This window comes from Hippocampus guttulatus, chromosome 10, assembly GCF_054856545.1.
Source record: "Hippocampus guttulatus isolate MCC_2025c chromosome 10, RoL_Hgut_1.0, whole genome shotgun sequence".
Lineage (NCBI taxonomy): Eukaryota > Metazoa > Chordata > Actinopteri > Syngnathiformes > Syngnathidae > Hippocampus > Hippocampus guttulatus.
In genome coordinates this window covers 1535875-1562524 of record NC_141270.1, presented here as the reverse complement: position 1 = coordinate 1562524, position 26650 = coordinate 1535875, and the positions used below count along the sequence as shown (strand labels likewise).

The following is a 26650-nucleotide window of genomic DNA, read 5'->3' as shown; positions in this document are numbered from 1 at the left end:
AAGTTGCCCCAATTTGAGGAATCACACTCGCAACGTATAGATCTTGGCCTTGCCGGGTCAGTTATTGTAGCGCGTCGTCGTCTTGGCTACTGGTTTGCCCGCAAAGGGTATAAATATGTGGCCAATTTGACAGACGTGAAGGGGGCGAGTTCAAAGGATCCCACGAAATGCTGCCCCAGTGACGAGCCGACGGACCCGCACCTTTTTCCCAATAGCGTGTGGCGATTTGCCTAAGCCAAGTGAAGACTTGACTCCACCCGACTCGCTTGACTTTTGACCCCCCGCACCAGCTGAGCGGCCGTACCTTCCTCTTGCTCTTGTGAGCGTCACCGCTGGAGTTGACGAGCGTGTTGGGTCCCAAGATGATGCGCGTGCTCCGCGGCCACTGCGTGCACACCAGGCTATGCTCGCCCATCAGGATCTTGCGGATGTTGTCGGCGCCCGTCACCCGGATGACGGGTTTGCCCAGGAGGTGCGTCTTGAACACGTTGCCGTGACGCCGCCTGCGACAGACGTGGAAGTCGGAGCCCTGCCGACCGGCCGCCCATCAGACTTTTTCCCAGTTCGCCGATGACGACGGGTTCGCCGACGGCCCCTCAAAATCTTTCCAATTGCCTTCGTTCATTCGTCGTCGAAAGACCGCAAACTATGATCCCCAAAACACTTCATTTCCCAAATCCTCATCACCGTGACTCTTAAAAATAAGCGGCTTACGGATTGGGGGATTTTGGAAAAAAAGCAACAAAAAACCCCAAAGAGGAAGGAGTCCCTTTTAGCTCGCGTTCACACCCGAGGCTAAACTTGGCTCCTCCCCGACACACATCCTGGTGCTTCTTGCTTGTGGCGAGACTGCGACAAATACTTTGGTGCGCCCACCTTGGCCACCGAGAGGCAGTAGAATACAGTCACGCAAGACAAACCGACTTGGAAACTGACTCCTTCATCCCTCCGGTTGAGTGTTGTTTTCCAAAGCGAAAGCAAATGTTTGCAAGTGGCTTATTTGGGGGGGGAAAAAAAAACGCAGAGAGAATTGGTCTCGACTGGAAAAGTCAGAGATTCGATGAATGGAATCGACCGTCAAAATAGTCGCGGCTGAATTTGATCACAGATGAGTTGTCGACGAACGGACGAATTGCAGTTTTCCGGCGAAGCGCGCTCGGAGGACGGACGGCAAAAGACTTCCAGGGTGCGCACGGACGTTCGCTCGCTCACCTGGACGAGCCAGTGCAGGGTCTCCCCGACCAGAGGCCACCCCATGGAGCCTTGGGGCAGGGGCAGCGGGTTTCGGGGGTCCCTGCTCAGCCTCCATCGCAAACTCCACAGCAGGCGCGTCAGCCCCAGCGCCAGCGGCGCGCAAAGCAGCCACGTCAGGGCGCCCGTCACCGCCCACGCGTCGGGCAAGTGCCAAGCGGGGAACATGGCCGCCTCCAAACCGGAAGCATCCAACCAAAGCTCCTCTCCTCCTCCTCCTCACTTGTCGGTCGGTCGACCTGGGGCTCCAACGCGCCTGCACGCACGCCGACAGGAGAAGAAATCGGACGCTGTGCTTACTGGAAATACTTTTGAGAAAGCAGAAGGACTCCCACTTAAAGCCGGATCAAAAAAGTAACCGTCAATGATACGGGTCCGGACATTTGCTCAGTCATGGGTACGGACTGAGCCCACTGAAGATCCCGTTTGCAAATCGATTCATTTGACTGATCGGAGGATTTGAATTCCAGGCAATCAAGATTGAAACGGCAATCGTTTCAATCAGAACTTCCAAGAGAAGCCACGATTCCCTCAAGCGTTCATTCCCAAAGTCTCTTGAGCCTAATGAAGTTTGACGCCATGTGAAAATGCGGATTCCATTTTGGGGTCTGTTTGCCCGTCCGTGAAAAAAAAAAAAAAACCCCGACCGCAAATGCGCGTTGGTCACTCGAGCCGTCTTTTGCCTTCATGCCACCCGGCGATGTTGCCGCAATGCGCCAGAGGGCTCTGCGATCTCAAGTGACGGGACGTGGCCGCCATTTTGCGTTCGCACAAGAGCAGACGGCAAAATCGTCTCCAATCGCATGTTCTGACGATTGGAGACACGAGTCGAGAACAGTCGGACTCCTTGACGCGCTTGAATCGCAAGTCGTTGAAGGGCAGCTCACGTGCTTTCTGTCAAACCGTCGTGCACTTTTATTGGCGTTACTCTATCCAAAAGTGGGGGTGGGGGGGGGCACCGTTTGCCAAAGCCACAAAGCATTGCCGTTATGATCGATCCCTCACGTTCAAAATTGTCCATTTTTTAAAAATGAGACTGTGACTAAAACTTACCCCTTAACGTTTTCTACATTTTCTGCCTTGCTGCTTTATAGTATAAAGTAGCAAAAGCTGAATGCAATTGAACTATTATTATTAAAAATATTATCTATCTAGATTTATATAAAGATAGAGACACACACACGCACGCACGCACACACACACATTTATATGTGTGTGTGTGTGTGTATATATATATATATATATTAGTACAAAAATAATATAAAAATAGTGTTTGAGCAATAGGTAATGAGTGAATGCATTTCAGCATTTTTGTGTCAGACTTTTTAGTCAACAACAAAATCCGCATTCAAAAAAACTAGTTTGAGTTCAAAACAACTTCAATTCTTTAAATGTGGCTTTCTTAAATACCCGCTCAATTTCCCCCCCCCCCCCCCCCCCCCCCCCCGTGCATTTTGAAGTCACTTTGACTCGGTACGGTAGCTCCTCCAAAATCCTGTGAAAGTGATGAATGAGTTCGGGCTGAGTCCACGGCTATCAGTGAAGTTTTTCTCGCTGTTTTGGGGACTATTTATATATTTTAGGAAAACAAGATCGTCTGCGATCTGAAAGTTGGGATGCAAAGTTAGACACAACTATTCCTTTTTAAAAAAAAATGCTGCGTTTAGTCATTCAATCATTCCCTGCAAAATCCCGATGAGATGATCTCATTGGTGTATTTCTAAAATGAGCAGTTCACTTGTTTTGAACCGAAGCAGAACGAGCCCATTTTGACGAGCGGTGGAAAGCGCAGCGACGTGATTTCAATTGCCGGCAAGTGAAAAATGGCCAGCGAATGAAATCCTCGAGTGCAGATACCTGACGAGTCCTAGCGGGGGGTCCACTGTCACAGCCGATAAGAAAGAGAAAGTTTGCGCGTCAGCGTCTGTTGGCGCACGTCGGCCCCCCCCACCTGCGGCGAGCACGCGCCGCGGGCGTCAAGACGAGCGCGCACGCCGGAAGCGGTTTGGAGGCGCCGCGCCGAGCCGTCAACTATTCCAAAAGACTTTTACGCCGTCTTGTCCGTCACCTTGCGAGCACGCTTCGGGTTTGGGGGGCGAGGGAGTGGCCCGGTCGCAGGTCTCGGCTCGCCGCCCCTCCGCCCCTCTCCCCACCCGACCCCACCGGCACCCCAAGGCGGCGCGAGCACGTCCCCAAATGTGCGTGCCCGTGCGCGTGCTCACCTCCTCCGCGCCGCAGTCGAGTGTGAAGCTGAAGCGGCGGGACGGACCGCGCGCCTTTTTATTGGCGGCCCACCTTCGCCCGTGACGTCACCGCCGAGATGTGAAGCGGGCGGCGCGGACGCGCAGCGGGCGGCCCGGTGCGTGAGAAAAAGAGAGAGAGAGACGCTCAGTTGATGGACGAGAACTGGATTGGAATCTTCATGACGTCACGCGCCTCATCATACTGCGCCACCGGGAAGGAACGAATACTCTGCGGCCCGACATTTCACTTGATTGGCTTTCACATGAAGATGATGATGATGCTGTTAAGTGCTGTCCCTTGGAGCTCGAATGGCAGACCTAACTTCGTCAAAGTGCATTCTTGCTCAGCAGATGAAGACGATTGGCGTCCTCTGTTCACAAAGTTTTTCTTTTTTTTTTTTTTTTGCTTTTTTTAAAAATTTGTATGTGCCTGACATCCATGCAGGCATGATTAATCAAGCTGCGCTGAATCCAACCGCGGAACAATCGGATGCTCTCTTGGACGTGACGAATCTGTACGTTAAAACGGTCGTTTGTTGGAACCGTTTCCAACAACGTGGCCGCCAACTATGAGGCGTTACACTGTGTGAACAGTGATCGATGTAAAAATTTGAACATGCGATACACAATAAATGTCAAATACGTGGATTACAGTATGAAGGGGGGGGGGAAGAAGATTTTATAAGTCATGAAACAAACAACTGCCGCATTCTTTCTTCCTCTCCGAAAACATTCAGTCAGACGGTGAAAAGTGCTCAATGAGACTCCGGCTGGTTGGACGTGAGTGCATTTGACGTGGCTCGCAATATATCGGGGCTGTAGTCGTGACGGCATTTTTTTTTTTTCACCCCCGGATCAGGCCGATCGTCATCGCGCATCCCAACTTTTCATAACCGGCAGCCCAAACCGATGTGGAGTCAGTTGGCCAAGTCCCCAGCGAAGGCCGGAGAAAGACGGGAGGACATGTTGAAGGCGGGGGAGGGGGGGGGGGGGGGGCTCAATGAGATGTTGGAATCTGTCAGCACTTGAACCCGTCCGACTTCCTGCCGCCAGTCTGCCGGGGGGAGCACTTGTCCGTTTGCAACGGAAGCGACTCGGGATCCGTTACGGAAGCTGCGCGTTCCACACGGGGAGGGGGGGGGGGGGGAGAAAATGGCGGCTGGCTGGCCGCCTCCCGCGAGACGAGACGCGAGAAAGGAGGAGGAACTTGCACGTCGACTAAGCATGCTCGCGGCACCTCGGGACCTTTATTTTGAAACGCTGCCTGACTTCCTCCTCCGCATTGTGTAGCTTGACCACTCGAGCCTTTCTTGACTTGGTCCTAATTTGCACTCGCACGCAATGAAACCTGACGAGGAAACGAGCGCGCCGCACTAGTTGCACGACTCGACCCGAAGCGCTGAGCTGGAAGGAATTGCTTCCAAGTCCAACTTGTGATCAGCTCGACTTTGAAAACATGACGGTTGTCTCGTCTTAACCAGTTTGGGAGTAAGTCGAGGCCTGCCGCTCGGGTCCCTCGGGGCACCCCAGAGCGGCGGGGCACTTCCTTACCTTTCAGGCCGAGCTCCCTCGCGGCCCCGCCGGCCGGACGGATCGTGTTCGGGCCGCGGCCCGAGGTCGCGACCTGCGCCGCGAAGGCGCAACTGTTCCGCTGGGCTCCGGCTTCTCAAAGACGCGTTTGTTCTCCGAGCCGGAAGGTGTCCGACTCCCAGCTCGGAGACTTCGGCTTTGCGCGAAACAAAAACAGGTCGGCGTGGTCCCCCATGTCCTCAACTTCGGCCCCGATGTCCATTAAGAGGCGTGTTTCTTGATTTTTGCATTTAATCCATTGATTTACAGAGTCAGCGGATAAAAAAAAAACTCTGTGGCCTTGTTCAACCCCGTCATGTGCCTGTGAGGTGTAGGTGTCATTTTTGCCCACTTGGGGTCACCGCTTTGTTGGACTGTCGTATCTGTGACGCGGAGTGCGTATGGCTTTCACTGGCCGGGTGACTGACGTGGGCTCGTTGAGCGACTTGACCGCCCGCTCGGGTGGAACTCAACTTTTGTCCGGCGGTCTCTGTCACGCGCCGTCACCGAAGCGCCTCGGGGCGCGCGCGCCTGCCGTGAGGAAATGACCGCTCGCTGCCCACTTGCGTGTCGGGATCTCCGCATTTATTCTTGTGCGGGAGTAAACAAAGGAGAGAGGAAGCGTCCCGAGTGGAAGGAAAAGCGTCCCCGTCGCCCCCAAGCCGCCCGCGGACCACCTGTTGTGCGCGCACGCTTGAGCGAGTCAGTCCTCTTCCTGTTCGCGAGCGTATTCTGTCTCAGGCGCACCCTGTGAAGGTTTGACATGTTTTGATTGGACTGCAGTGGTTTGCTGTCAATCATCTAATGACACGTGGGTGTATCGGTCCATCTTTCGGTGACAGGCAGAGCAATCGATGCAAGGTGCAGTTCACCTGCGCTATTGTTGCCATCCGTGCAGCACAATGACGGACGGCAAAGTGTCCCAAGATGAGCTCGTCAGTCCGCTAGCAAGTTTTTTTTGGGGTGCGGTTACAAAAAAAAAAAGTTTCTTGATTCAAGACCCGGTGTTTTACTTTTGTCTTGTTAAGGGCTGTGGCAGATTCACTTCAACGGGGAGGGGGCGGGGGGGGGGCGGGGTCAATTGCGCTTTTTCATGGGGAAAAAAAATGAAAGTGGTTCGTCAAGTTACACCTGCAATGGTGTGTGTGTGTGTGTGTGTGTGTGTGTGTGTGTCCCGCCCTCTCATTCATCATGACGCACAGTCGGAAGCAAGCTGCCGTTGTGACTTATGTGCGGCACGCCCACACGCATGCTACACCCCCCCCCCCCAACCCCGAGAGTTTCTTCGATTCAATTCCTTGCCCCTTTTGAGAACCCTCCGCTTTGAAGCCTTTCCAAAAGGGAACGACTGTGATGACGTCGTCTTCCCCCCACCGGCTTTCTCGAAAGCCGGTGGCGATGCCAGAAAACTGACGAAGCAGTTGAATCCATCCAAGATCTGCCCCATGGACGTCTCGTTCCGGCTGACTGGTCGCCGCCACTCCAGCCAAGCATCCGCCAGTCGCCGAACGGCGTTGGCGTCCGTCCGCTGATGAAGACCCGGCGCGGCCCTCGGCCAGTCCCTGCCGTCCGTTCTCACGCCGCGTCTTGAAAGTGGAGTCCGGAAGAACCCTGCGGAAATGGTGAAGACGGCTCGATGTGATGGCTCAGCGGCGCGGCCACGCCCACCTCGACGGGGGGTCACGAGTCCATTTGTGCCCGTCGGCTGCAGAAAGCCGTCGACGACCTTTGAACCCCCACGCCGAGTCACGCCTTTTGAAAGACCTCATCAGCTGAGCACTGGAAAAAGCTTTTGGCCGATACGCCGATGTGTCAATCAAACCTGGCCCCGCCCCCTCACACCCCACCGATCCTGTCCATCATTCTATTCTTCTCATTTCAGGAGCTCATGCATGACAACACACACACTTTGTCAACTCTTTTAGTTGTGTGTGTGTGTGTGCGCGTGTGTGTGTGTGTACGTGAGAGAGACGAGCACTCCATTGCCAGTTGGGTTTCTGAAGCTGTCAATCATCCAACAAAAAAATAGCACCAGGGTGCCCTAACCCCACTGCTCTCTCCTACACACACACACACACACACACACACACACACACACACACACACACACACACACACATGCGCTCGTGCGCACACACACATGCAAATTTTTCATGCAATCGTTGAGCTGTGTGAGGGCACGCCCGCCTCCAAGAAGCAAGTTGGAGCGCTGTGCATGGAGGTCAACTAACATTTCTTGACTTTCGAAACCTATTTTGGTGACTTTTAGCAAGTTTTTGGAAAATCATCAATGATTTTGTGATTCATCGATGAATATACAAATTTTTTGGGGGGGGGGGGGGCGAGATGGCCACTCGATTTGAGTCATGTCGGTGTATGGGCCAAGCGATGATTCCGCAGGTCCCAGAATCCCACGGCGGCGGCGTCATTGAGCAACTTTTAGCAACAGGTTGAGGAACAGCTTGAGCAGAGCCGCGGCCTGTTTTTTCGCAGCGACGCTTCCGGCGGTGGGCCGAGGCGAGCGGGCTTGCGGATCGGAGCGCTCAAGCGGCGTAATGCTCTCTCTCTCTCTCTCTGCTCTTTAACAGGATTAGCGCCCAGCGGCGCCTCCTCCGCCCTCCGGTCAAGCGTGCGCCGGGAAGCCAGCGGGACGCACGCTCCGGGTTGGGCAGGGTCACGCCGCCCGGCGCCCCCTTTGCTGTGTGTGTGCGTGTGTGTGTTGGGCCAGGCGCCTCCAGCCCCACTCACAGCGCAAACCAGCTAAATGGCGTCACTCGAGGCATAGCAGGAGAGAGCCTTTCTTCCGAGTTTGCCTTGGCAAAGCCGTTGCGCCTTCTCGCACGGCAGAAGCTCAATTTTCCTGTGGCCCGCTGCCCTACTTTTCGATTGATCGATTTCAATTTTGACCCGGTCCTCCCTCATACGAGCACTTGGTTTTCGTGGCTCAGCTGTTCACTGCCCAGAATCGAATCGCAACTTGATTTCCCCCCCCCCCCCCCCCCCCAAAACAATGTTTGGCCAAAACTTAGCATCAGAGTTAGCTCGCCACAAGCACGCGCACGACAACTTGACCGGCGTACCAATTGCTTGTGACTTGAGAGTGAGTCCGCTTTGGAGCTGGTCGAGATATGAGCCGATGTCAGGCCGGCCGATTCTTTTTTTCTTGACGAGAGCCTTGTGCTGCCGGTTTTGGAAGGAAATTCGAAAAGCTTCCAAAGCACAATCTCCCCGGCTCCTTCTTGCCACTCCCGGTCGGAATTGACTGTGAAATGAGCTGCGAATGATGAATCTGTGAATTCGCGATGAGAATTGAAAGCGTGGTCAAACAAATGTTTAATCTGTTAGCTTGAAGCTAATGCTAACGTAAGAAGTGATTAGCATCTGTGTGGTCTGGGGTCTGGTCTTAAGAGTTTACTATTGTTGATTTGCTCACATACGACTTCACAAGCTGGCGGCCAATACAAAATCCTTCTAATTGAACACAAGTAGTGCAGCAACACACATAGACAGACAAAACGGGAGAAACGCTTTCGAATTCCTTTCATACGCAGTTACGAGGATTCCGATTTGTGAGCGTGGTCACGGAATGACTCGTATGTCAAAGCGCCGCCGGATCGGAAGCTAGCGGGGATCGCAGGAATGATGCGCCGTGAGTGCCGGCTCACGGCAGCAGCCAGCGTTTTTGTTGTGACACGTCAACAAGATCACAAAGAAACCAAGAAGGAATGTGCTCACCCCTTTGCATACCACATGCAGTAACTCACGCATGGAACAAAAATAGATAAACATGCACGCACACGTAATTGTAGTATGCATGAGTAAACTCACACACATACATGTTCACATGTGCACAAACATACATGGCAACACCCCCCCCCCCCCCTCCCCCCACCAGACTGCACTTGCACTCATACAAATGTAGTACACACACACACACTCACACGTACGGTCCAGCACAGGCGCAAGTTGTCTGGTGGAGCGTTGGAAGACGCTAAAGTCCTCATGCGTGTTGTCACTTGTACACGCGCACACACGTGAGCGCCACTCCCCTTTTTGATGTGGGTGCCGTCCCGCAGACGTGTTTTGATGTCTGCCGGAAGAACAAAGGTGCCGCGCTAATACTCCAGGGAATGCGGCGGCTTAGTGCGTCTTTGCGCCGCGCCGCGCCCCGCCCTGCCTTTTGGCGCCGCCTCGGCCCTGATCGACCCTGGAAAAGAGAGAAAATATAAAAAAACCAAAACTACTCGTCCTTTGTTTTTCGGTTGCACAAGCTTCAAATGTGCAGCAGAGGTGCCATTTTCCTCGAAATGAATCAATGAACGCGCCGAAGTCATGCGCAAGACGTGGACTCGTACATGTTGGAAGAAAGTCAATGCAGAGTAGTTTTTTTGGGGGGTTGGGGGGGGAGCTTTCTTCTTTTCCAGCCAACTGTCAACACCGCCGCTGGGGTCAGAGGTCAATCCCTGCGGACCACCGCCAGGGAAAGCCCATGACAGATCTCACGCAAACACACACACACATACAAGCTTTAAGCACAAAGACAAACACGGCCATCGCCAAGTGTGTGTGGAGTCAGTCTGTCACCGTGACAACCCAAGACTGAGCCCCTCACTTTGGAAATCGGGGGTCACTTCCCGCTCGGCTCCGACAGCCGCGCTCACGCACGTCCAGATGAACCTTTTTTTAAGGACGAACGTGTAGCCGTCTTTCTGTGACGCTTCCGGTCTCTCTCTCTCTCTCTCTCTCGGGAGCCGCTACGGGCAGTAATGCCGTAGCCGCTACGGGAGAGCCAAGCCAGGCCTTTTTTTTTGGTACGTGCATTGAAATGCTTGCGACGGCAGTGTGGACGCTCAAGTCACTCTCATCCCACCTATTTAAAAACAAAAACAGAACAAAAACACGAGCTCCACAAAGTAGACGTATTGAACAAAAATTGGAGATAATGGGCGGCTTTCGAAACGCCGTGGCAGCCAATCCGTCATGAGCGCCGGTCGTCAAACAAACGCGACCGCGGGAAGGCGAGATTTCGCCTTCCCGCGGCCGCGTTTGGCGGGCCGCGCGAACATGCTGACCGCTCAGCTGGCGGCGAGCGTGCATCACATGACCGCGCAGAAATCAACTTTTGCCGGACTTGTTTTCCCATCGCGGCCTTGGCCAAAGACCGGCCGTGACCCCGACACCCTCCCTTCCGAGTCCCCCCCCCCAGCGCTAATCTGCCGCCGGGCGCCACTTTGCTGTCGGCCGCGCTCGTCATCGGTGCAGAAGAAGAAGAATGAGAAAAAAAATGAAAGAAGAATGGAGCTCTGTGTGTTATTCTTTGTCATTTTGTTTGAGGGTGAGCGCGCGGTCAGACCATTAGCATTAGCGCCACGCCAAGCTGCCATCAAGTACACACGCTTGGACCGCACACGCTCACGCGCAACCGATTGCTCTTCAACGTGATCCTCATCATCATCCTCGTTATAGTCTTCAACATGTTCTGCCAGATATTTTTCCTTCCTCTTTTTCCTGTCATTAGTTCCTCTGAAATGTTGATGCAAAGCATCCTGGGAAGGATCTTCACTTTTGACATACCTGTGTGTGTGTGTGTGTGCGTGTGCGTGCGTGCGTGTGTATGTATGTGTGTGAGACTCCAACATTGTATAGTGAGATTAGCCAAGATAAGATAAAGTGACCGCAGATAAACTAAGAGGATTGCATCGGCTTTCGATCCACTTAAAGGTGTTGTCGCATGAGGGCGGAGCAAAAACAATGAGAGGATTTTTCTTTTTTAAAATTTGACTTGTGTCGTTTCATTGTGGCAATCGATGCTAGACTACATCGATTTCCCCGTCTTCTAAGCATGTTAGCTTCCAGAAAGAACAAAAACTTTGTTTCTTGTCAACAACTTGTGTTGTTTTATTGTTGAATCTTAATGGCTAGCTGTTAGCTCCCTGGGTTAGCCACAGGCTGTGTGTGTGTTTTATTGTTGATTTGCTCACCGTTAGCCGTTGTTTGACTTGGTCCTTTGCAGCTCTCGTGTTGTTGGCAGCGGTTGTGAACTTGAGGGGCTTGACTGGCAGTTAGCAGGGGGATTTAGGATCCTAGGATCGGTCCGGATCCGATGAGGCCACATTTTGGTGCCGCCACGGCGGCGCGGCTTGAGGGTGAGACGCGCGGCGGCGGCGGCGGCGGCTAATTGCCTCCATTTGGACGCGGGCCGTGACAGCTCGCTGGTGAGGAAGGGCACACACAAGGTCACACACAAGGTCAATTGTGTTCACGCTGTCAACTGTCCGCTAATGAACACGGACGCCTCGTTAGCTCGGGTTCAGCGAGTACACAAACAGCGGTGCGGCACCACAAGCCTGTTTTACGCCTGGCCGCGCGCCGGACAAATCATATCATCGCAACTTTCGTCATTCCAACGTCAGCCCGGGTCATCGGGCAAATGAAGTGCCCAACGAGGGAGCACCTCGTACGAAGGACGCAAACGTCACCGCACGCACGCTAGCAAGCCGGTCGGGCGGGCAACGTGTAAAGTTGCTTTGAGGAAAAGCTTGATAAAAAAACAACAAAAAAAAAAAGCAACCTCAGTATCACAGCAAACAAGCCACGCCCACAAAATATGCACGGAGGATAAAGGCATTTCCAAAGTGCTTTCAAACTTTTTTTTTTTTTTTTTTACAAGATTTAATTCAACTCGTTCAGTCTTTTTTTTTGTCTGATAGAAATATTTAGAATTAAACTTAGTTTGAATCTTGATCAAAATGATTGCATTCTTTTAAAATCAGCCTTTGATAATGCGAAAAAAACGCTTTGCCATAAATGGATACTTTTTGCTGAATTAACAATTAGTGTTAGATTGCTAATTGAGAAATGTATTCAATCGGGTTTTAAGTTCAAATTAATATGCGGATGAGCGTCCCCCCTCCAAAAAAAAAATATTGAGTTCAAATTATTTTGTTTAAAACTGACATCATTTTACATACAGATAATATTTGTGTTGTATATTTGTGTGTGTGTGGATTACTGGTTGTCGTTGGTTGAGTGAGAAGATGAAAGCGGGATGTAAAAAGCGTAACAAAGCGAGCGACAAGTAAAAAAAAAAAAAAAAAAAAGCTGAAAAGAAAGACGCAGAAGAATAAAGGGGTGTTTTGTTCACGGTTGGCCTTTTCCACCCGGGACACTCCTGGTGGCACGTTCAAGCGGCGAGGCCGACAGCCAATCGCCTCGTCCCGTTTGCCCCGTCACCCCGCATCATTGGGGTCAAAGGCTGCCGCGCCTCCCAATTAATGAGCAAGCGAACCCGGGCGCCCCTTTCACCAACACCCGCGCCGCACCCACCGCACCAAACGGGCACGTCTTTGGCCCCGCCGGCCGCCCGAAGGCGACGACGATCCCGCGCGGCGGCGGCGGCGGCCCAGGTGAATGTTGCGCCTTTCTGCGCGGTGGGCAGTCAAGAGCCAGAACGCGGGTCGCGGCGAGGACCGGCGCGTTGGCCGTTGTCCCGGCACTAACTGTTCACCCTTATAATGAGATCATGCCCGCTGAAGGCTCCGGAACAAAAGGCTGCAAATTGTCATTAAATGCGCAGCGCTGCGGCGGCGCCTTTTGATCGGCGAGGCCTTTCATGGCCGCTAATGGCTCCTGACGGGCGCCGCCAACAGATTCTGTGACAAACTTCTCGATCCGGCCGAGAGGATTTTTGAACTTTGCCCGCTCTGGCGGGCGGGCGGGCGGGCCGGCCGGGCCCAGCCCGTCCCGGCCTCGCTAGGCCCGCTCTGTCAAACAATCACATGGGTGACCCAATTGAGCAGTGGTCCCTCCCCGATAACCTCAATGAGCTCTATGTTGGCCCGCTTTGTTTCGACGCTCATTAAACACTCGCCCGCTTCCTGCCTTCAATACAAACACTGAGGCTGGGGGGGCGCACGGGTCGTGTCCGTAGAAGGGAGGGGGGGGGCAGCGCTGGGGGGCGCAGGTGCAAAGATGGAGGGACGGAGCCGAGGGGGATCCGAGCGGGACTTTCCCACCGAGCGCTCATTAGGTCATGACAATCTGCTCTGACAAAGGACACGGCGTGACCCCCACCGTGCGCCCGCTTATCTGAGTATGCCTTTCATAAGCACGCATACAACTGATGCTTAACCCCGCTCGGACCGCTGCCCCCGCCGACTCTGGCGCCGCTCGCCTGCTGAAAGCTGAGAGGATCGACGGCGACCTCGTGAGAACTTTTGAACCTCCGATTTCATTGGGTCAGCCTGCGAAAGCGGCCGCGTGAGCGGGCGTGAAACGTTTGCAACGACGAGCGAGAGCTTCTCTACCTGAGAAGATGTTGGCCTGCGACGGCAGAACTTTTGGCAGGTTCATTCTTCCGCAGATTCACCGGATGCAACGCGGGGACGCGCGGCGGGTCATCTTCGGTCAAATGCGGCTTCTCGTCACCTCTCCGAGTAGGCGGGGCTTGGATCCGGAGTGTGGAGCAAGCCGTGCTTCAGACGGTCGGACCTGGTTGAAGGTCAACGTGAGACCACGTCATCAGTTCAGAAAGTCAAGAGAGCGAGGAAGAGAGCGAAGGGCAACGCCCTTGGTCGATGGAGAGACATCAATGTTGGACAAGCGTCAAAATGGCAGATTTTGTGCTGAAGCGTGGCACGGTAGTCGTCACCAAGCAGCTCGTTTGCACTTGGTTCAAAATTTTGGATGCTCTCCCTTTCATATTCTTTTTCACAAAGATGACGGCTAGCATGCTAACAGGTTTTTGGAACATGAGGCAAACAGTCTGCATTCTGCCTAATAACGAGAAAACATTTACATGGGGACTTTTTTGCACAAATTAAGTGCAATTTATTTCTAATCCATTAATCCCAACAATCATTCAAAATCATTCCCGTCCCCTCAATCACAACCACATGATTTTTGGAGAGTGAATTTACACAATTCACTCTTTTTGGTGGGATTTTGTGTGTGCGCGTGAGTTATTTGAAAGCCGGCATCGCCGCGCCATCCCGGAGACCCCCGGGGGCAAGCGGCTCCCACTTCCCCTCCGACCCCGCCTCCACAGGATAGACCCCAGACTGGGATCAGTCGGGAGCCCCCACGCCCCATACACACACACACACACACACATGTGTAGGGGGGCGGTTTTCGACTAAACTATACATGGTCGTTTTCTTCGTCTAAAAATGCCTGACGATACATGGTGTTTATTTGAAGCTCAAAATGCCTTGCTATACATGGTCATTTTTTTTGGTCTAAAAAGGCCTTATGATACATGGTCGTTTTTTTTCATCTAAAAATGCCTTACTCTCCATGGTTGTTTTTTTTCGGCTACAGTAAGGCGTTTTTTGGCCGAAAAAAAAGACCTTGGATAGTAAGGCGTTTTTAGCCGAAAAAAACGACCATGTATATATAGTAAGGCATTTTTGGCCGAAAAAAAAGACCATGTATAGATAGGCTTTTTTGGCCGAACAAAACCACCATGTATAGTAAGGCGTTTTTAGCCGGAAAAAAAACGACCATGTATAGTAAGGCGTTTTTAGCCGAAAAAAACGACCATGTATAGTAAGGGGGTGGCCCGGTAGTCCAGTGGTTCACACGTCGGCTTCACAGTGCAGAGGTAACGGGTTCAATTCCAGCTCCGGCCTCCCTGTGTGGAGTTTGCATGTTCTCCCCGGGCCTGCGTGGGTTTTTTCCGGGTGCTCCGGTTTCCTCCCACATTCCAAAAACATGCATGGCAGGCTGATTGGACGCTCTAAATTGTCCCTAGGTGTGAGTGTGGGCGTGAATGGTTGTTCGTCTCTGTGTGCCCTGCGATTGGCTGGCAACTGCCCGAAGACGGCTGGGATAGGCTCCAGCACCCCCCGCGACCCTAGTGAGGATCAAGCGGTTCGGAAAGGATGGATGGATGGATGTATATTAAGGCGTTTTTAGCCGAAAAAAACGACCATGTATAGTAAGGCGTTTTTAGCCGAAAAATACGACCATGTATAGTAAGGCGTTTTTAGCTGAAAAAAACGACCATGTATAGTAAGGCGTTTTTGACCGAAAAAAAACGACCATGTATAGTAAGGCGTTTTTAGCCGAAAAAAACCCGACCATGTATAGTAAGGTGTTTTTAGCAGAAAAAAACGACCATGTATAGTAAGGCGTTTTTGACCGAAAAAATACGACCATGTATAGTAAGGCGTTTTTAGCTGAAAAAAATGACCATGTATAGTAGGGCGTTTTTGACAAAAAAAAAACGACCATGTATAGTAAGGCGTTTTTAGCCGAAAAAAACGACCATGTATATTAAGGCGTTTTTAGCCGAAAAAACCGACCATGTATAGTAAGGCATTTTTGGACGATACTTTGAGCCGAAAAAAACGACCATGTATAGTAAGGCGTTTTTAGCCGAAGAAAACGACCATGTATATATAGTAAGGCGTTTTTAGCCGAAAAAAACGACCATGTATATATAGTAAGGCATTTATGTCGTTTTTTTCGCCTAAATACGGCTTACTATACTATGTCGTTTTTTTTCGGCTAAAAACGCCTTACTATACTATGTCGGTTTTTTCGGCTAAAAACGCCTTACTATACTGTCGTTTTTTTCGGGCTAAAAACGCCTTACTATACCATGTCGTTTTTTCGGGCTAGAAACGCCTTACTATACTATGTCGTTTTATTCGGCTAAAAACGCCTTACTATACTATGTCGTTTTTTTCGGGCTAAAAACGCCTTACTATACTATGTCGTTTTTTTCGGCTAAAAACACCTTACTATACATGGTCGTTTTTTTCGGCTAAAAACGCCTTACGATACTGTCGTTTTTTTCGGCTAAAAACGCCTTACTATACTATGTCGTTTTTTTCGCCTAAAAACGCCTTACGATACTGTCGTTTTTTCGGGCTAGAAACGCCTTACTATACTATGTCGTTTTATTCGGCTAAAAACGCCTTACTATACTATGTCGTTTTTTTCGCCTAAAACGCCTTACTATACTATGTCGTTTTTTTCGTCCAAAAACGCCTTACTATACATGGTCGTTTTTTTCGGCTAAAAACGCCTTACTATACTATGTCGTTTTATTCGGCTAAAAACGCCTTACTATACTATGTCGTTTTTTTCGCCTAAAAACGCCTTACTATACTATGTCGTTTTTTTCGGGCTAAAAACGCCTTACTATACTATGTTGTTTTTTTTCGGCTAAAAACGCCTTACTATACTATGTCGTTTTTTTCGGGCTAAAAGCGCCTTACTATACTATGTTGTTTTTTTCGCCTAAAAACGCCTTACTATACTATGTCGTTTTTTTTGCCTAAAAACGCCTTACTATATATACTATGTCGTTTTTTCGGGCCAAAAACGCCTTACTATACCATGTCGTTTTTTTCGGCTAAAAACACCTTAATATACGTGGTCGTTTTTTTTTCGTCCAAAAACGCCTTACTATACATGGTCGTTTTTTTCGGCTAAAAACGCCTTACTATACATGGTCGTTTTTTTCGAGTCAAAAATATCGTCCAAAAACGCCTTACTATACATGGTCGTTTTTTTCGCCTAAAAACGCCTTACTATACTATGTCGTTTTTTTCGCCTAAAAACGCCTTACTATACTATGTCGTTTTTTTCGCCTAAAAACGCCTTACTATACTATGTCTTTTTTTTCGGGCTAAAAACGCCTTACTATACTGTCGTTTTTTTCGCCTAAAAACGCCTTACTATATATACTATGTCGTTTTTTTCGGCTAAAAACGCCTTACTATACTATGTCGTTTTTTTCGGCTAAAAACGTCTTACTATACTATGTCGTTTTTTTCGGGCTAAAAACGCCTTACTATACATGGTCGTTTTTTTCGGGCTAAAAACGCCTTACTATATACTATGTCGTTTTTTTCGGGCTAAAACCGCCTTACTATACTATGTCGTTTTTTTTGGCTAAAAACACCTTACTATACTACGTCGTTTTTTTCGGCTAAAAACGCCTTACATACATGGTCGTTTTTTTTCGTCCAAAAACGCCTTACTATACATGGTCGTTTTTTTCGGCTAAAAACGCCTTACTATACTATGTCATTTTTTTCGGCTAAAAACGCCTTACTATACATGGTCGTTTTTTTCGGCTAAAAACGCCTCACTACATATACTGTAACTGGTCGTTTTTTTCAGCTGAAAACGCCTTACTATTCATCAGGGTTGTATAACATACGGCCGGAACCGGCCCGCAAGGAGGGGTGATTAGGCCGCAGGATAATTTAAAAGTGAAAAAATGCACAAAAGACACGGAATGAGTATTTTTAATTGGGTGCAATTCGTGGAATATCCGCTAGGGGAGACATTGTTTTGATCAGAGAAGAAGACAGCAGCAGCCTCAGTCTGTCACTGAGACCGACCCAACACAACAAGCCTCATTTCATTTTTTCTCAGAGTTGAAAGAAGATTGTTCTTGGGTCCTCCGTGCCACAAGAGGGAGTCACCTGCTCACTGCCAGAGTCCACCTACGAGCACAGACCTGCAGGCAACACTTTTTGCTCTTCTTCCTGTTATTCGCAAGGTGCTGAAGTCAAACTTTGGGCCAGCCTGAAAAGTACACTCGTTCAATGCACCATCATGACTACTTTTTTTGACTTGGTTTTTTTCTCCCCCCAGGCAGCAGTAAACATGATCGGCTTCCTGATCTCGAAAGACCCAATGGTCTATCTCCCTGGTAAGTTTCATGCCTAACACATCTTTGTCTGCACAAGAAATTGACTTACGTGTAACTCACGGGTGCCTTTCCTCTCAGGTCAACACACCTGTCCCATGTTCTTCTCAAGAGCTGACCATTTCGCCACCCAGCAACAAGCAGACTGCCATCCAACTTGCTACTTTTTCCTCTGCTTTTGTGATTGTCTACTCTGCAAAAGAAAGACAAAATTACAAAAAATTATTAGTTACAAAAACGATTGATTGGAGACAACACGTATCTCACTCTCTATATATACCGGTATATATACATGTTTCTAAATGCATTGAAATAGCTAAAAATACATTCAAATGAAATTACACTCAAATACATATTCAATATGTATTTAAATAATGACCAAATATTTAAAGTTTGTATTCGGATAGTTGAACCATTGATTGAAACAACCGTAAAGGGGATTGAAGCGCAGAAGCGAGTCAAGTTGCGTCCCTTGAAGGTCCGGAAGTAGTTCAGCGTGAATTGGTCGCCCTCTGGCGGTGTAGCGGTGACAACAGCAACTGTTACACAAGGCAGAAGGCAAATTCAGACACCCCCCGCCCCATTGGGTGTGGGTGGTGATGGGGGGGGGGGGGGGGTCACGTTTGTTTCACTCAAGACCACTTTAACTACAGTATATGGTTTGCATGAAGAAATAGAACTTTTTAAACAGCTGGACACATTATTTATTTATTTACATGTTTAACTTGTGGCCATTTATGAAAAGCTCCCCCCGCCTCCTTTCGTGTTCCTGTATTTACATTACCTGGAAGCCGTTGGGGGGGGGGGGACTGTACATTAAAAATGTTACAATAAAACAAGGCTGAAAAGCATCTTGATATAGAAAAGAAGCAAATTCAAATAAAACTGTTTTGTGTAACATGAATCCACGGCATTTTTTGAAAAAACATCCAAACGTTAAAATCAGTCTCAATGCTTGATTGAAATGGGCGACAGACAACAGGTCAGGATTTCTATGGAATGCTGCCCCTGCTGGTCGGGAGTGTAACAACAATCACTTGGACTGATTCGGAGGTTGTTTTTGTTGGTTGGCCAGGGAGTCTTGGCGACGGCTTTGTACCCACGGAGCGTTTGTTATTCGGGAAATGGTCACAAACTCACGAGGAGGACCACATCGTCCACTTTACTCCACAGTCACTTTCAACTTTTCTCAGGAGGCCCACGCCGACACTTTGAGGGAGTTTTGGTCAGCGTGTCAAAAAAGTGACGTGACAACGGAACTAGGGAACCCTGGAGACCGTATGAACGGGTTTTCTGCTTTGACGTCAGGCGCAGCTTGCACGCTGAACAGAGTAAGTGGTAGCGACATCTAGTGAACGGCATCTGCGTCTTTTGCAGCTTGCGTGTGCGACTAAGTCAGTCACACGTGCACAACACAGCCAACTGCAAAAATGTTCTGCGTCCACATTTGGTCCATTTTGGTCACATACAGAAGGGCTGCAGGTGTCAAATACTTTAAGAATCGGTTATTCTATCATTTCACCGATTAATTGGATAATCGAGTAAGAACACTTTGCATTGAAGGTTACTGCGATATCATTTTTTTTACCATCACTGTTAATTTAGCATGATTGTTGATTATTTATTTGGTGAGAGGTTGAACATGTTGCATCTGCAAAGTTCTTTTTGACATAGATTCAAAGCTTTTTTTTGTGCCCATGAGTTGATTGCTTCAGATACTAGTTTGGTTTGGAAGGGAAAATTGGCAAAAAGGTTGCTAGCTTGCCAACGGAAACATGAATGGTTGCAAATGACCCGTTTTGACAATCTAAATCTGCTTTCAGGGAGGATGACTGAAATCTGAAATTTATTTCCTGTTGAGAGGCTGAAATCAGATTATTTGGACATTTTGAAGTTAAGTCGGTGATCAAAATAACTGTTGATTAATTTTGATATTAATGGATCGATTAATCGATCCATTATAAAGTGTTGAAAACGTCTTGGTGTTTTTGTTTTCTTGAGCACGGCACTTGTGGAGACGCGCTGGTGCTGCCAGCCAACCAAAACTTTTAAAAGCGAAGCAGGCACTCTCGGATGTCGCTGCCACGGCCAGGGAGTGTGGGCGACTCACTCAAGTTACACGCAGGATCTAAAGTGGGAGTTACGCGTGTGCGGAGGGGAAAAAACAAAACACGCTCATGTTGCCTCTAAACTTTCATTGCGGTTTGTGCGTATCACTTGAGCAAGTCCATTTTCGCCTTTGACCCACTTCACGGGCCCAGAGCAAAAAAACTTTCACTTCCTCAACGAGTGACCAAAAATGTCCAAGAGGAAGCTGTCGAAATGTTGGGGGGGGGGCGGCGTGTGTCACGCCGGATGGAATGGACGGTGATGACGCTGCCGCACGGCTAGACTAGCGTTAGCTTCTGAGGGCCGGGCTTCCGCTGTTGTCCGTCTCTTTGTTTTTGTCCTTCAGCAGTGACGAGAAGACCTGAAAGCAAAACGACAACAACAAAACGATTGACTCGTTACAACGGACAGTGGCGCCTTGAGGTACAAGTTCAATTTGTTCCGTGACCAGGCTCATAACTCTTTGGGCGCCACTGCACTGCCTAATCAGGATCTTGTTTTTTTTTTTTTTCCGGACTTGCCGGTGCGCTGACCTGAGCCCAGCGGCGGCTCCTGCTGATCATGTGTGTGGCGGCCATGGCGGCGAAGAGCGCGTGCGCCTGAAGGTCTTCGGGCAGCCGGCTGAGGAACTGCGCCATGCGGATGAAGTCCATCTGCAGTAAGACATCCTGGAACAGGCGCAAAATACCCAAGCCGGTCCGGAACAGGCTCTCCTCGCCGTCGCGACAGAACACGTCCCACACGCGGCACGCAACGTCCAACGGGAGGGACTTGCTGTACAGAGTGAAGATCCTACCGCGCGCGCACACAAACGCTCAGGTTAAAGCCCCGCCTCCAAGAGCCGGACGGTGCCGCGCGATCGGCCGAGTCACCAGTCGATCAAGTAGAGGTCGGGTGTCAGCTTGTTGCTCCTGAAGTGGTTGAAGAGGCGCGGGAGGTTCTCCTCGAAGAACACCTCGAACACGGCGAAATACTTCAGCATCTGAAAAATCCCAAGCCACGTCAAGCACGCCTGCCTGCCCGCCTGCGTGTGGCGTGCGCGCCAACGTACCAGGTCGTGGTCGACGCGGAAGAAGGCCATCTGGCACGGTTTGTTGAGCAGGTTGGCAAAGGTGACAAAGGCGTCGGCCTCTTCCAGGTTGAGGATGAGGACGGCGGCAATGAAGGACATTCCCTGAACCTGCGCAAACACGTCTCAAAACACTCCCGCAGTTTTTGTGACCGAAAAAACATTTGATGCGTGAACGTGAAGTGCGGCGGGCGGGGAGGAGCCCCTTTGATCTTCCGTCCCCCGCCTATTGCCCGAAGACGGCTAAGATAGGCTCCGAATGATCTGAACTGTCTGAGGATGCATTGGTCTGAATCAGCCCCATAATGTAGAAAATGGAGGTCAATTAAGGAAATTAAATAAGGGGGGGGGGGGGGGGGGGGGTTCCTACATTTTGGATTTTGCTTTCAAATTTTGAAAAAGAAAACCAGAGTGCAAGCGTGTGTGTGTGTGTGTGAGACCTACGTATCCGATGTCGGGTCGGTAGCACGTGTACGCTCCCAAGACGCTGTGAAGGACGTCGTGGTAGGGACCACCCTGCGTACACGCACACCGTGAGGAAGAGGAAGTGACAGCAAGCACTTCCTGTCAAGCGGCGGCGGCGCAGTCAAACCTTCTGGAATATGAAGAGCGAGGGGAAGGTTCTGGAGATGTCCAGTTTGATGAGGTCCAGACTGGACTCTCTGTCGGCGAGCGAGGCGCCGCCGTCTGGCAACACAAACACACGGTTCAAAGGTCAGCAATCCGTGGAAGGGGGGGGGGGGGGGGCGACGCACCACTCTCGCTGTCGTTGACTGAGCTGGTCTCGCTGTAGCTCCTCCATTTCTCTTTGGCGCGACACAGGAAGATGTCATACAGCTCTGCGGGAACACGACAGGACACTCAGCGCCCTCTTCGGGTTTGGGGCGGGATAGCGAGATAGCTAGCCTGATAGAATATCCATCCATCCATTTCCCGAACCGCTTGATCCTCACTAGGGTCGCGGGGGGTGCTGGAGCCTATCCCAGCTGTCTTCGGGCAGTGGGCGGGGGAAACACCCTGAATCGGTTGCCAGCCAATCGCAGGGCACACAGAGACGAACAACCATCCACGCTCACATTCACACCTAGGGACAATTTAGAGCGTCCAATCAGCCTGCCATGCATGTTTTTGGAATGTGGGAGGAAACCGGAGCACCCGGAGAAAACCCACGCAGGCCCGGGGAGAACATGCAAACTCCACACAGGGAGGCCGGAGCTGGAATCGAACCCGGTACCTCTGCACTGTGAAGTCGACGTGCTAACCACTGGACTACCGGGCCGCCCCTGATAGAATACACCTTTATTTAAAAAAGACACTGCGGCTTTGCGATTGGCGTGCGTCTCGGCGCAAATCGGTGGTCTGGGGACAAGATAACAAGCGAGAACTCATCTGCCGTACGCACCCGCTGTGATGTTGAGCTCGTTTCCGATGGCGAGGCTCCACACGCGCCCTCTCACGCTGGGAGGAAGGCCTTGCCACCACAACTCCCTCACACGACGCGTGGCCTTCCTAGAACGGGCACAAACGCACACGCCGGTCAAGACGCTCATCGGCATTGCGCCTCAGCAGCACACACAGACTCATTGCAGTGAACAAAACAAACGATATGCTGAACACTGACAACGGGGGGAAAAAATTCTGTTCGTAAAATCGAAATCAGAATGTTGGAAGGAACGCGATTCCAAACCGAAACGACCTTGTTTACAAAGGCAGCTGCTATTGGAGGACAAATGTCCTTGGTTTTTGTCTTTGTGGACTGGAAAGCTTTCCGGGCGAAACGAGCGGCACGTTTGAGCGCGAGTCGCATGAAAATGCAAAACGTATTCCTTTTTGTAAATTCCTCACGTTCCCTTTTGTGGCGAGGCAGCACGACGTCTCCGTACAGAAGGTGGCGACGTGCGCTCAACATCCACGTTGGCCTGTGCGTTTGAGGCATTTCATTTTCCCCTTAGCAGCCGGATCTTGCAAAACCGATGATTGCGAGACGGAAGCGACGTGCGCGAGGCGGATGGATGTTTTCAAAGCGCTTGCAAGGTGACGCCTTCTGAGTTTTCACGACACAATACTTAATGTGAGCTTTTGTTAATCTTGCAACGGATAAATGACCTGCAATTTAAATAATATATTTTTTTTAAAACTTAAAACACTGAAACTCAAAACAAACTGAAACATACACACACACACACACACACACACACGTATCCACCCACATAGCATCCCAGTTGGGTAGGATGTGCGTGTTCCAGACCACCATGGCGTTGGAGATGCTGTCCTCGTGTCGATGTCGCTCCTTCATCTGACGCTTCTTCTTCTGGGCGTCTTTTAACTCTGATGCACGCATGCGGGTGCACACACACACACACACAAATTCAGCATTTGCCCCCCCCCCCCCCATCAATTTTTTTAATGCGATGGTCTTTGTAAAGACCATTTTGTTTCTTCTTTTTCAAAGAGTGTCAGCGCGTGCATTACCTCTCCTCTTGGCCCCGGCCACCATCTCCTCGTACTCGAGTTTGTGTCTTTGTGTTTCCTCCTCAGATTTGGCAGGAAGGTTCCTAAGGAGCCAATCACGAGGGGGCACACTCGTCAGCGGACACGCGCCAAACGTGACATATGCAGACGGCACAATCTCACAACAAAACGGGAATAACAAAGTGCGTACAACCGCATACGACTAAAACGCCAATTCCAGGGCGGCTGGAATGTTGTGGATTAAGCGTGAATAAAAGCAGACTGTAATATTTTACAAATCATGGTTAACCTAGACTTCATTGCTGATTGACGCTGTAAATTTCCCCAGTGTGGGACAAATAAAGGATATCTTATTGGGGGGAAAAAATTATATACGTACATGTATCCCCCTTTCTAATAACCTGAAGTGACACTGAAGAGCTCATGTGCGGCAGTGGACGCAGAACATCAAGTTCATCGACATTATTCATCATTAACATTTGACACGACAATTTCCCGCTGCGAGGGAAAATCCTGCGACCGGTGGTCAGCGCTACTGACTTCTGCTCGCAATAACACTGCCGCTACTTCGGATAAATCCTGACGCTGCAACTAGTACTTGCACCAGAGGTACTGACGGCGGACGGTCCTCCAAGATGAGCGCGGTGGTGGAGAGGGGCTCGAAGTCAATGTTCTTCCTCCGTCCCGCCGCTGGGAGGCGCTGAGGAGACACCTGTGAACAAACGAGACCATTGTGTAAGTCCACTGGAGCCCGCAGTTCTTGTTGGACACCTTTCACCCATTTGCCATGACATCGATCAGTCCGAAGTTTTTTCTATATGCGCCTTGTCGTTGACCGGTGACCGGCACGTCGCGTCAAAATGAGCCCTGCCCTTGGCTGGCCATCAGTTGCTGGTGCATGCCGCCGCCCTTCCCGGCGGTCAGCTGACAAAGACCCCACAACTCCCCCGAACCCGCACGAGGACAAATGCTACATAAAACTTTTGAATGATCACGCTCGCGCTTGTCATCAAGATGAGGGGCGTCATGGGTTCAGTGGTGTGCATCCAACTCTTCCAGAAAAGGCCGCTGGCCTGGGAACTACACAGGCCAGACCACGTGACGACCGCACGATGTGGCAACCGCGCCAGCGAAATCACAGCACTCGTGACGCTCGCAACAACCTGCTCGGCGGAGCACGAGGGGGCGGGTCCTCCTCCGTCTTTGCCGGCGTCCTCTCTGGGCTTGCCGAACAGTCGCCAACCTGGTGCATTGTGGGACGGCGGCGCGGATTCTTTGGCTCTCCGAGGGAACAGGCTCCTGCGGGTGGGAACGGGACGAGATCACAGTTGAAAGCGGCACTGGGCCGCAAGAGGAAGGAAGTGCAGGACGATGGCGGGCAGCAAGTGTGGCGTGACGCGAGGTGTTGCGACACGCCTCAGAGGGAACGCAAGATGCATTGTAGGCAGTGTGCTCCTTCTCGGTGGATGACTGACAGCTGTCACTGTATGTGTGTACGGTAGTCCTATCATTACGACCAGTAATATGTAATAATCACTTCTTCTATAGATTTGTTTTTGTTTTGGCCGTAACATCTGTCAGGAAAAATCAGCAAAATTGGTGATTCTTAAGTAAAACAGGAGTTTGCGAGCTTTTGTCTTATTTTGAAAGTAAAGATGAGCTTGTAATTGTAACCTCATTTCTGTCACCCTCCACAAAGGCAAACTTGCATCCCCGTGAATTGATGACATTTGCAAACATCAGCTTTTGCTTTGGAAATCGCCAATCAAAATTTGTTACAGAGCAAAACAGTGGCTGAAGCATCCACTTAGGTTTTCTGCACTGTCAATTTGAAATAACGTTATGCTTTTTTGGTTTGTTTCACTAAAAGGGTTGAAAAATACAACATCTATTTTTCTGATTATTGGATTATTAAATAATCGTTGGAATGAATTGGGGGGCCGGGAGGGCGTTTAGCGGCGTACGGGAACGTCTCATCAATGGAAGTTATTGCACCGTGTTGACAAATCTCTCCTCGCATTGTGTCGATTCAAGTACTGTATTGTACCTGGTGAAGAAGTGAACAATTCCGAACCTCTTGGGGGCGAGAGCGCTCTCGTCGCAATTCGCCTGCGCTCGCAGGTCCTGTTCGGGTGCACTCTGGCGTCGGCCCGCTTCTAAAACTCCCCGAAAGTCGCCGCAGTGCTCCCCGAAGCAGAAGCTCGCCTCGTCGAGGGGCGACAGCGGGGTGGCGTCGCAGCTGAGCGACATGCTAAGGTTCGCTTCGGTCCTCAAAGTTTGAGGCCTGACGACCCAAGCGGGTCCGGCAATGTCCTCCTCGTCTTCCTCGGAGGGCGAGTTGTCGTCGCTCAGTTCGGAAGAGGCTGACGGCTCTGGCGAGGGGGGTCCGGCGGCGCTTGAGGCCGAATCGGAGGGTTGCACGGAGACGGGCCGGTCACTGCGGTCGTCTCGGACCTCGGTGGCGGCATGACAGTCCCCGTTGACGACCGCCTGCGGCCGTTCCGCGGCGCAGCCGTCAGCACGCCCATTGGGCATGACGCCTGCTTGCGGTTGCGAGCATGGACACGTCCCCGGTGCTTTTCCCGAACATGGCTGCCCGACCGAACCCGTCGAGTCGATTGACACTCCAGCCCCGAGCGCAGCTGGACAAGAAGCGGGAAGGCCGGTTCCTCTTTTTCCTCGTCTAGCCGCAGACTCATTTTCCGCCTCCTCCTCCTCACACGGCGACTCAGTGCTTCCGTTCAGGCCGCGGGGGTCCCGGAGGCAGCCCTGCGCCAGGTCCAGCATCCCGCCAGCTTCGTCACCTTCTTGCCGCGTCACCGGACGTTTGAGCGCCGCCGCCGCTGGTCTGACGCCGCCACCTTCCTCCTCGTTGTCGTTCACGTCGACGACCACCGAGCCCGCGAGCTCCATGAGCGCTGCCATGAGCCTCAGGCCCGCCGGCCGGCTCGAACCTCGAACCGCCCAGCCCGCCCCGTCGGCCCAAAACCGCAGCGGGAGGAGGTTAGCATTTTAGCCGCATCTTAACCGCATGCCCAGGAGGTCGGAGAGGTTGGCCCGGGGGGCAGCTGACGCTTTACGGGCCCGACGCGTTCATTTGCGGCAACACAACATCCTCCCCAGGGGCGAGTCGGCGTCGGCCTGCGGACAAAAGAGCTCAAATGTGCTAAATGTCGCCCGTTGTCGTTTTTTCATCTGTCGGTGGCGGCATTCCAGCAACATTCCGGCGCCATTTTGAAATACTCTCGCAATGACGTCATTGTTGAC

At 51.0% G+C, this 26650-nt stretch overlaps 2 protein-coding genes and 1 long non-coding RNA gene across 6 annotated transcripts in view; 1 reads left to right on the top strand and 2 right to left on the bottom strand.

Annotated features, from left to right (window-relative positions):
• The window catches only part of cyp26c1 (cytochrome P450, family 26, subfamily C, polypeptide 1), an 8503-nt gene extending 4920 nt beyond the window's left edge, over positions 1–3583 (bottom strand). The window contains exons 1-3 of the mRNA XM_086122659.1: positions 3474–3583; positions 1213–1507; positions 305–529 (exon numbers count right to left, since the gene is read on the bottom strand). Of these exons, the coding sequence (XP_085978785.1) occupies positions 305–529; positions 1213–1419 (432 nt within the window). The 5' untranslated portion in view covers positions 1420–1507; positions 3474–3583. The remainder of the gene's footprint in view (positions 1–304; positions 530–1212; positions 1508–3473) is intronic.
• LOC147198822 (uncharacterized) overlaps positions 1–18631 on the top strand; it is a 27865-nt gene extending 9234 nt beyond the window's left edge. Inside the window, exons 2-3 of one of the 2 annotated variants that reach the window (XR_015102148.1) lie at positions 17457–17736; positions 17815–18631. This is a non-coding gene — a long non-coding RNA (uncharacterized LOC147198822). Of the gene's footprint in view, positions 1–17148; positions 17737–17814 lie in introns of those variants that run through there. The other variant, XR_015102147.1, reaches the window with a different exon arrangement.
• On the bottom strand, positions 18428–26650 carry LOC147198821 (TBC1 domain family member 12-like). 3 transcript variants are annotated; one of them, XM_086122777.1, is made up of 13 exons: positions 25431–26650; positions 24547–24682; positions 23986–24095; positions 23384–23466; positions 23122–23239; positions 22314–22420; positions 21667–21750; positions 21504–21598; positions 21356–21427; positions 20894–21022; positions 20715–20824; positions 20376–20634; positions 18428–20203 (listed from the first exon to the last, which is right to left on the bottom strand). In XM_086122777.1, the coding sequence occupies exons 1-13, from the start codon at positions 26306–26308 to the stop codon at positions 20132–20134; spliced, it is 2253 nt and encodes a 750-aa protein (XP_085978903.1). In that variant the 5' UTR covers positions 26309–26650; the 3' UTR covers positions 18428–20131. The 3 variants fall into 3 exon arrangements, with proteins under 3 accessions (XP_085978903.1, XP_085978905.1, XP_085978904.1); XM_086122779.1 differs by having other exon boundaries at positions 25458–26650; XM_086122778.1 differs by having other exon boundaries at positions 24001–24095; positions 25431–26649.

Bases quoted from the DNA above. Each gene is read 5' to 3' on its own strand.
- LOC147198821 (XM_086122777.1), bottom strand. From the start codon at position 26,308: ATGGCAGCGCTCATGGAGCTCGCGGGCTCGGTGGTCGTCGACGTGAAC. The intron at 24,683-25,430 runs GTACAATACAGT...TCCCACCCGCAG, and splicing joins ATTGTTCACTTCTTCACCAG to GAGCCTGTTCCCTCGGAGAG. The intron at 20,204-20,375 runs GTCAGCGCACCG...TTTTGCTTTCAG, and splicing joins GGAGCCGCCGCTGGGCTCAG to GTCTTCTCGTCACTGCTGAA.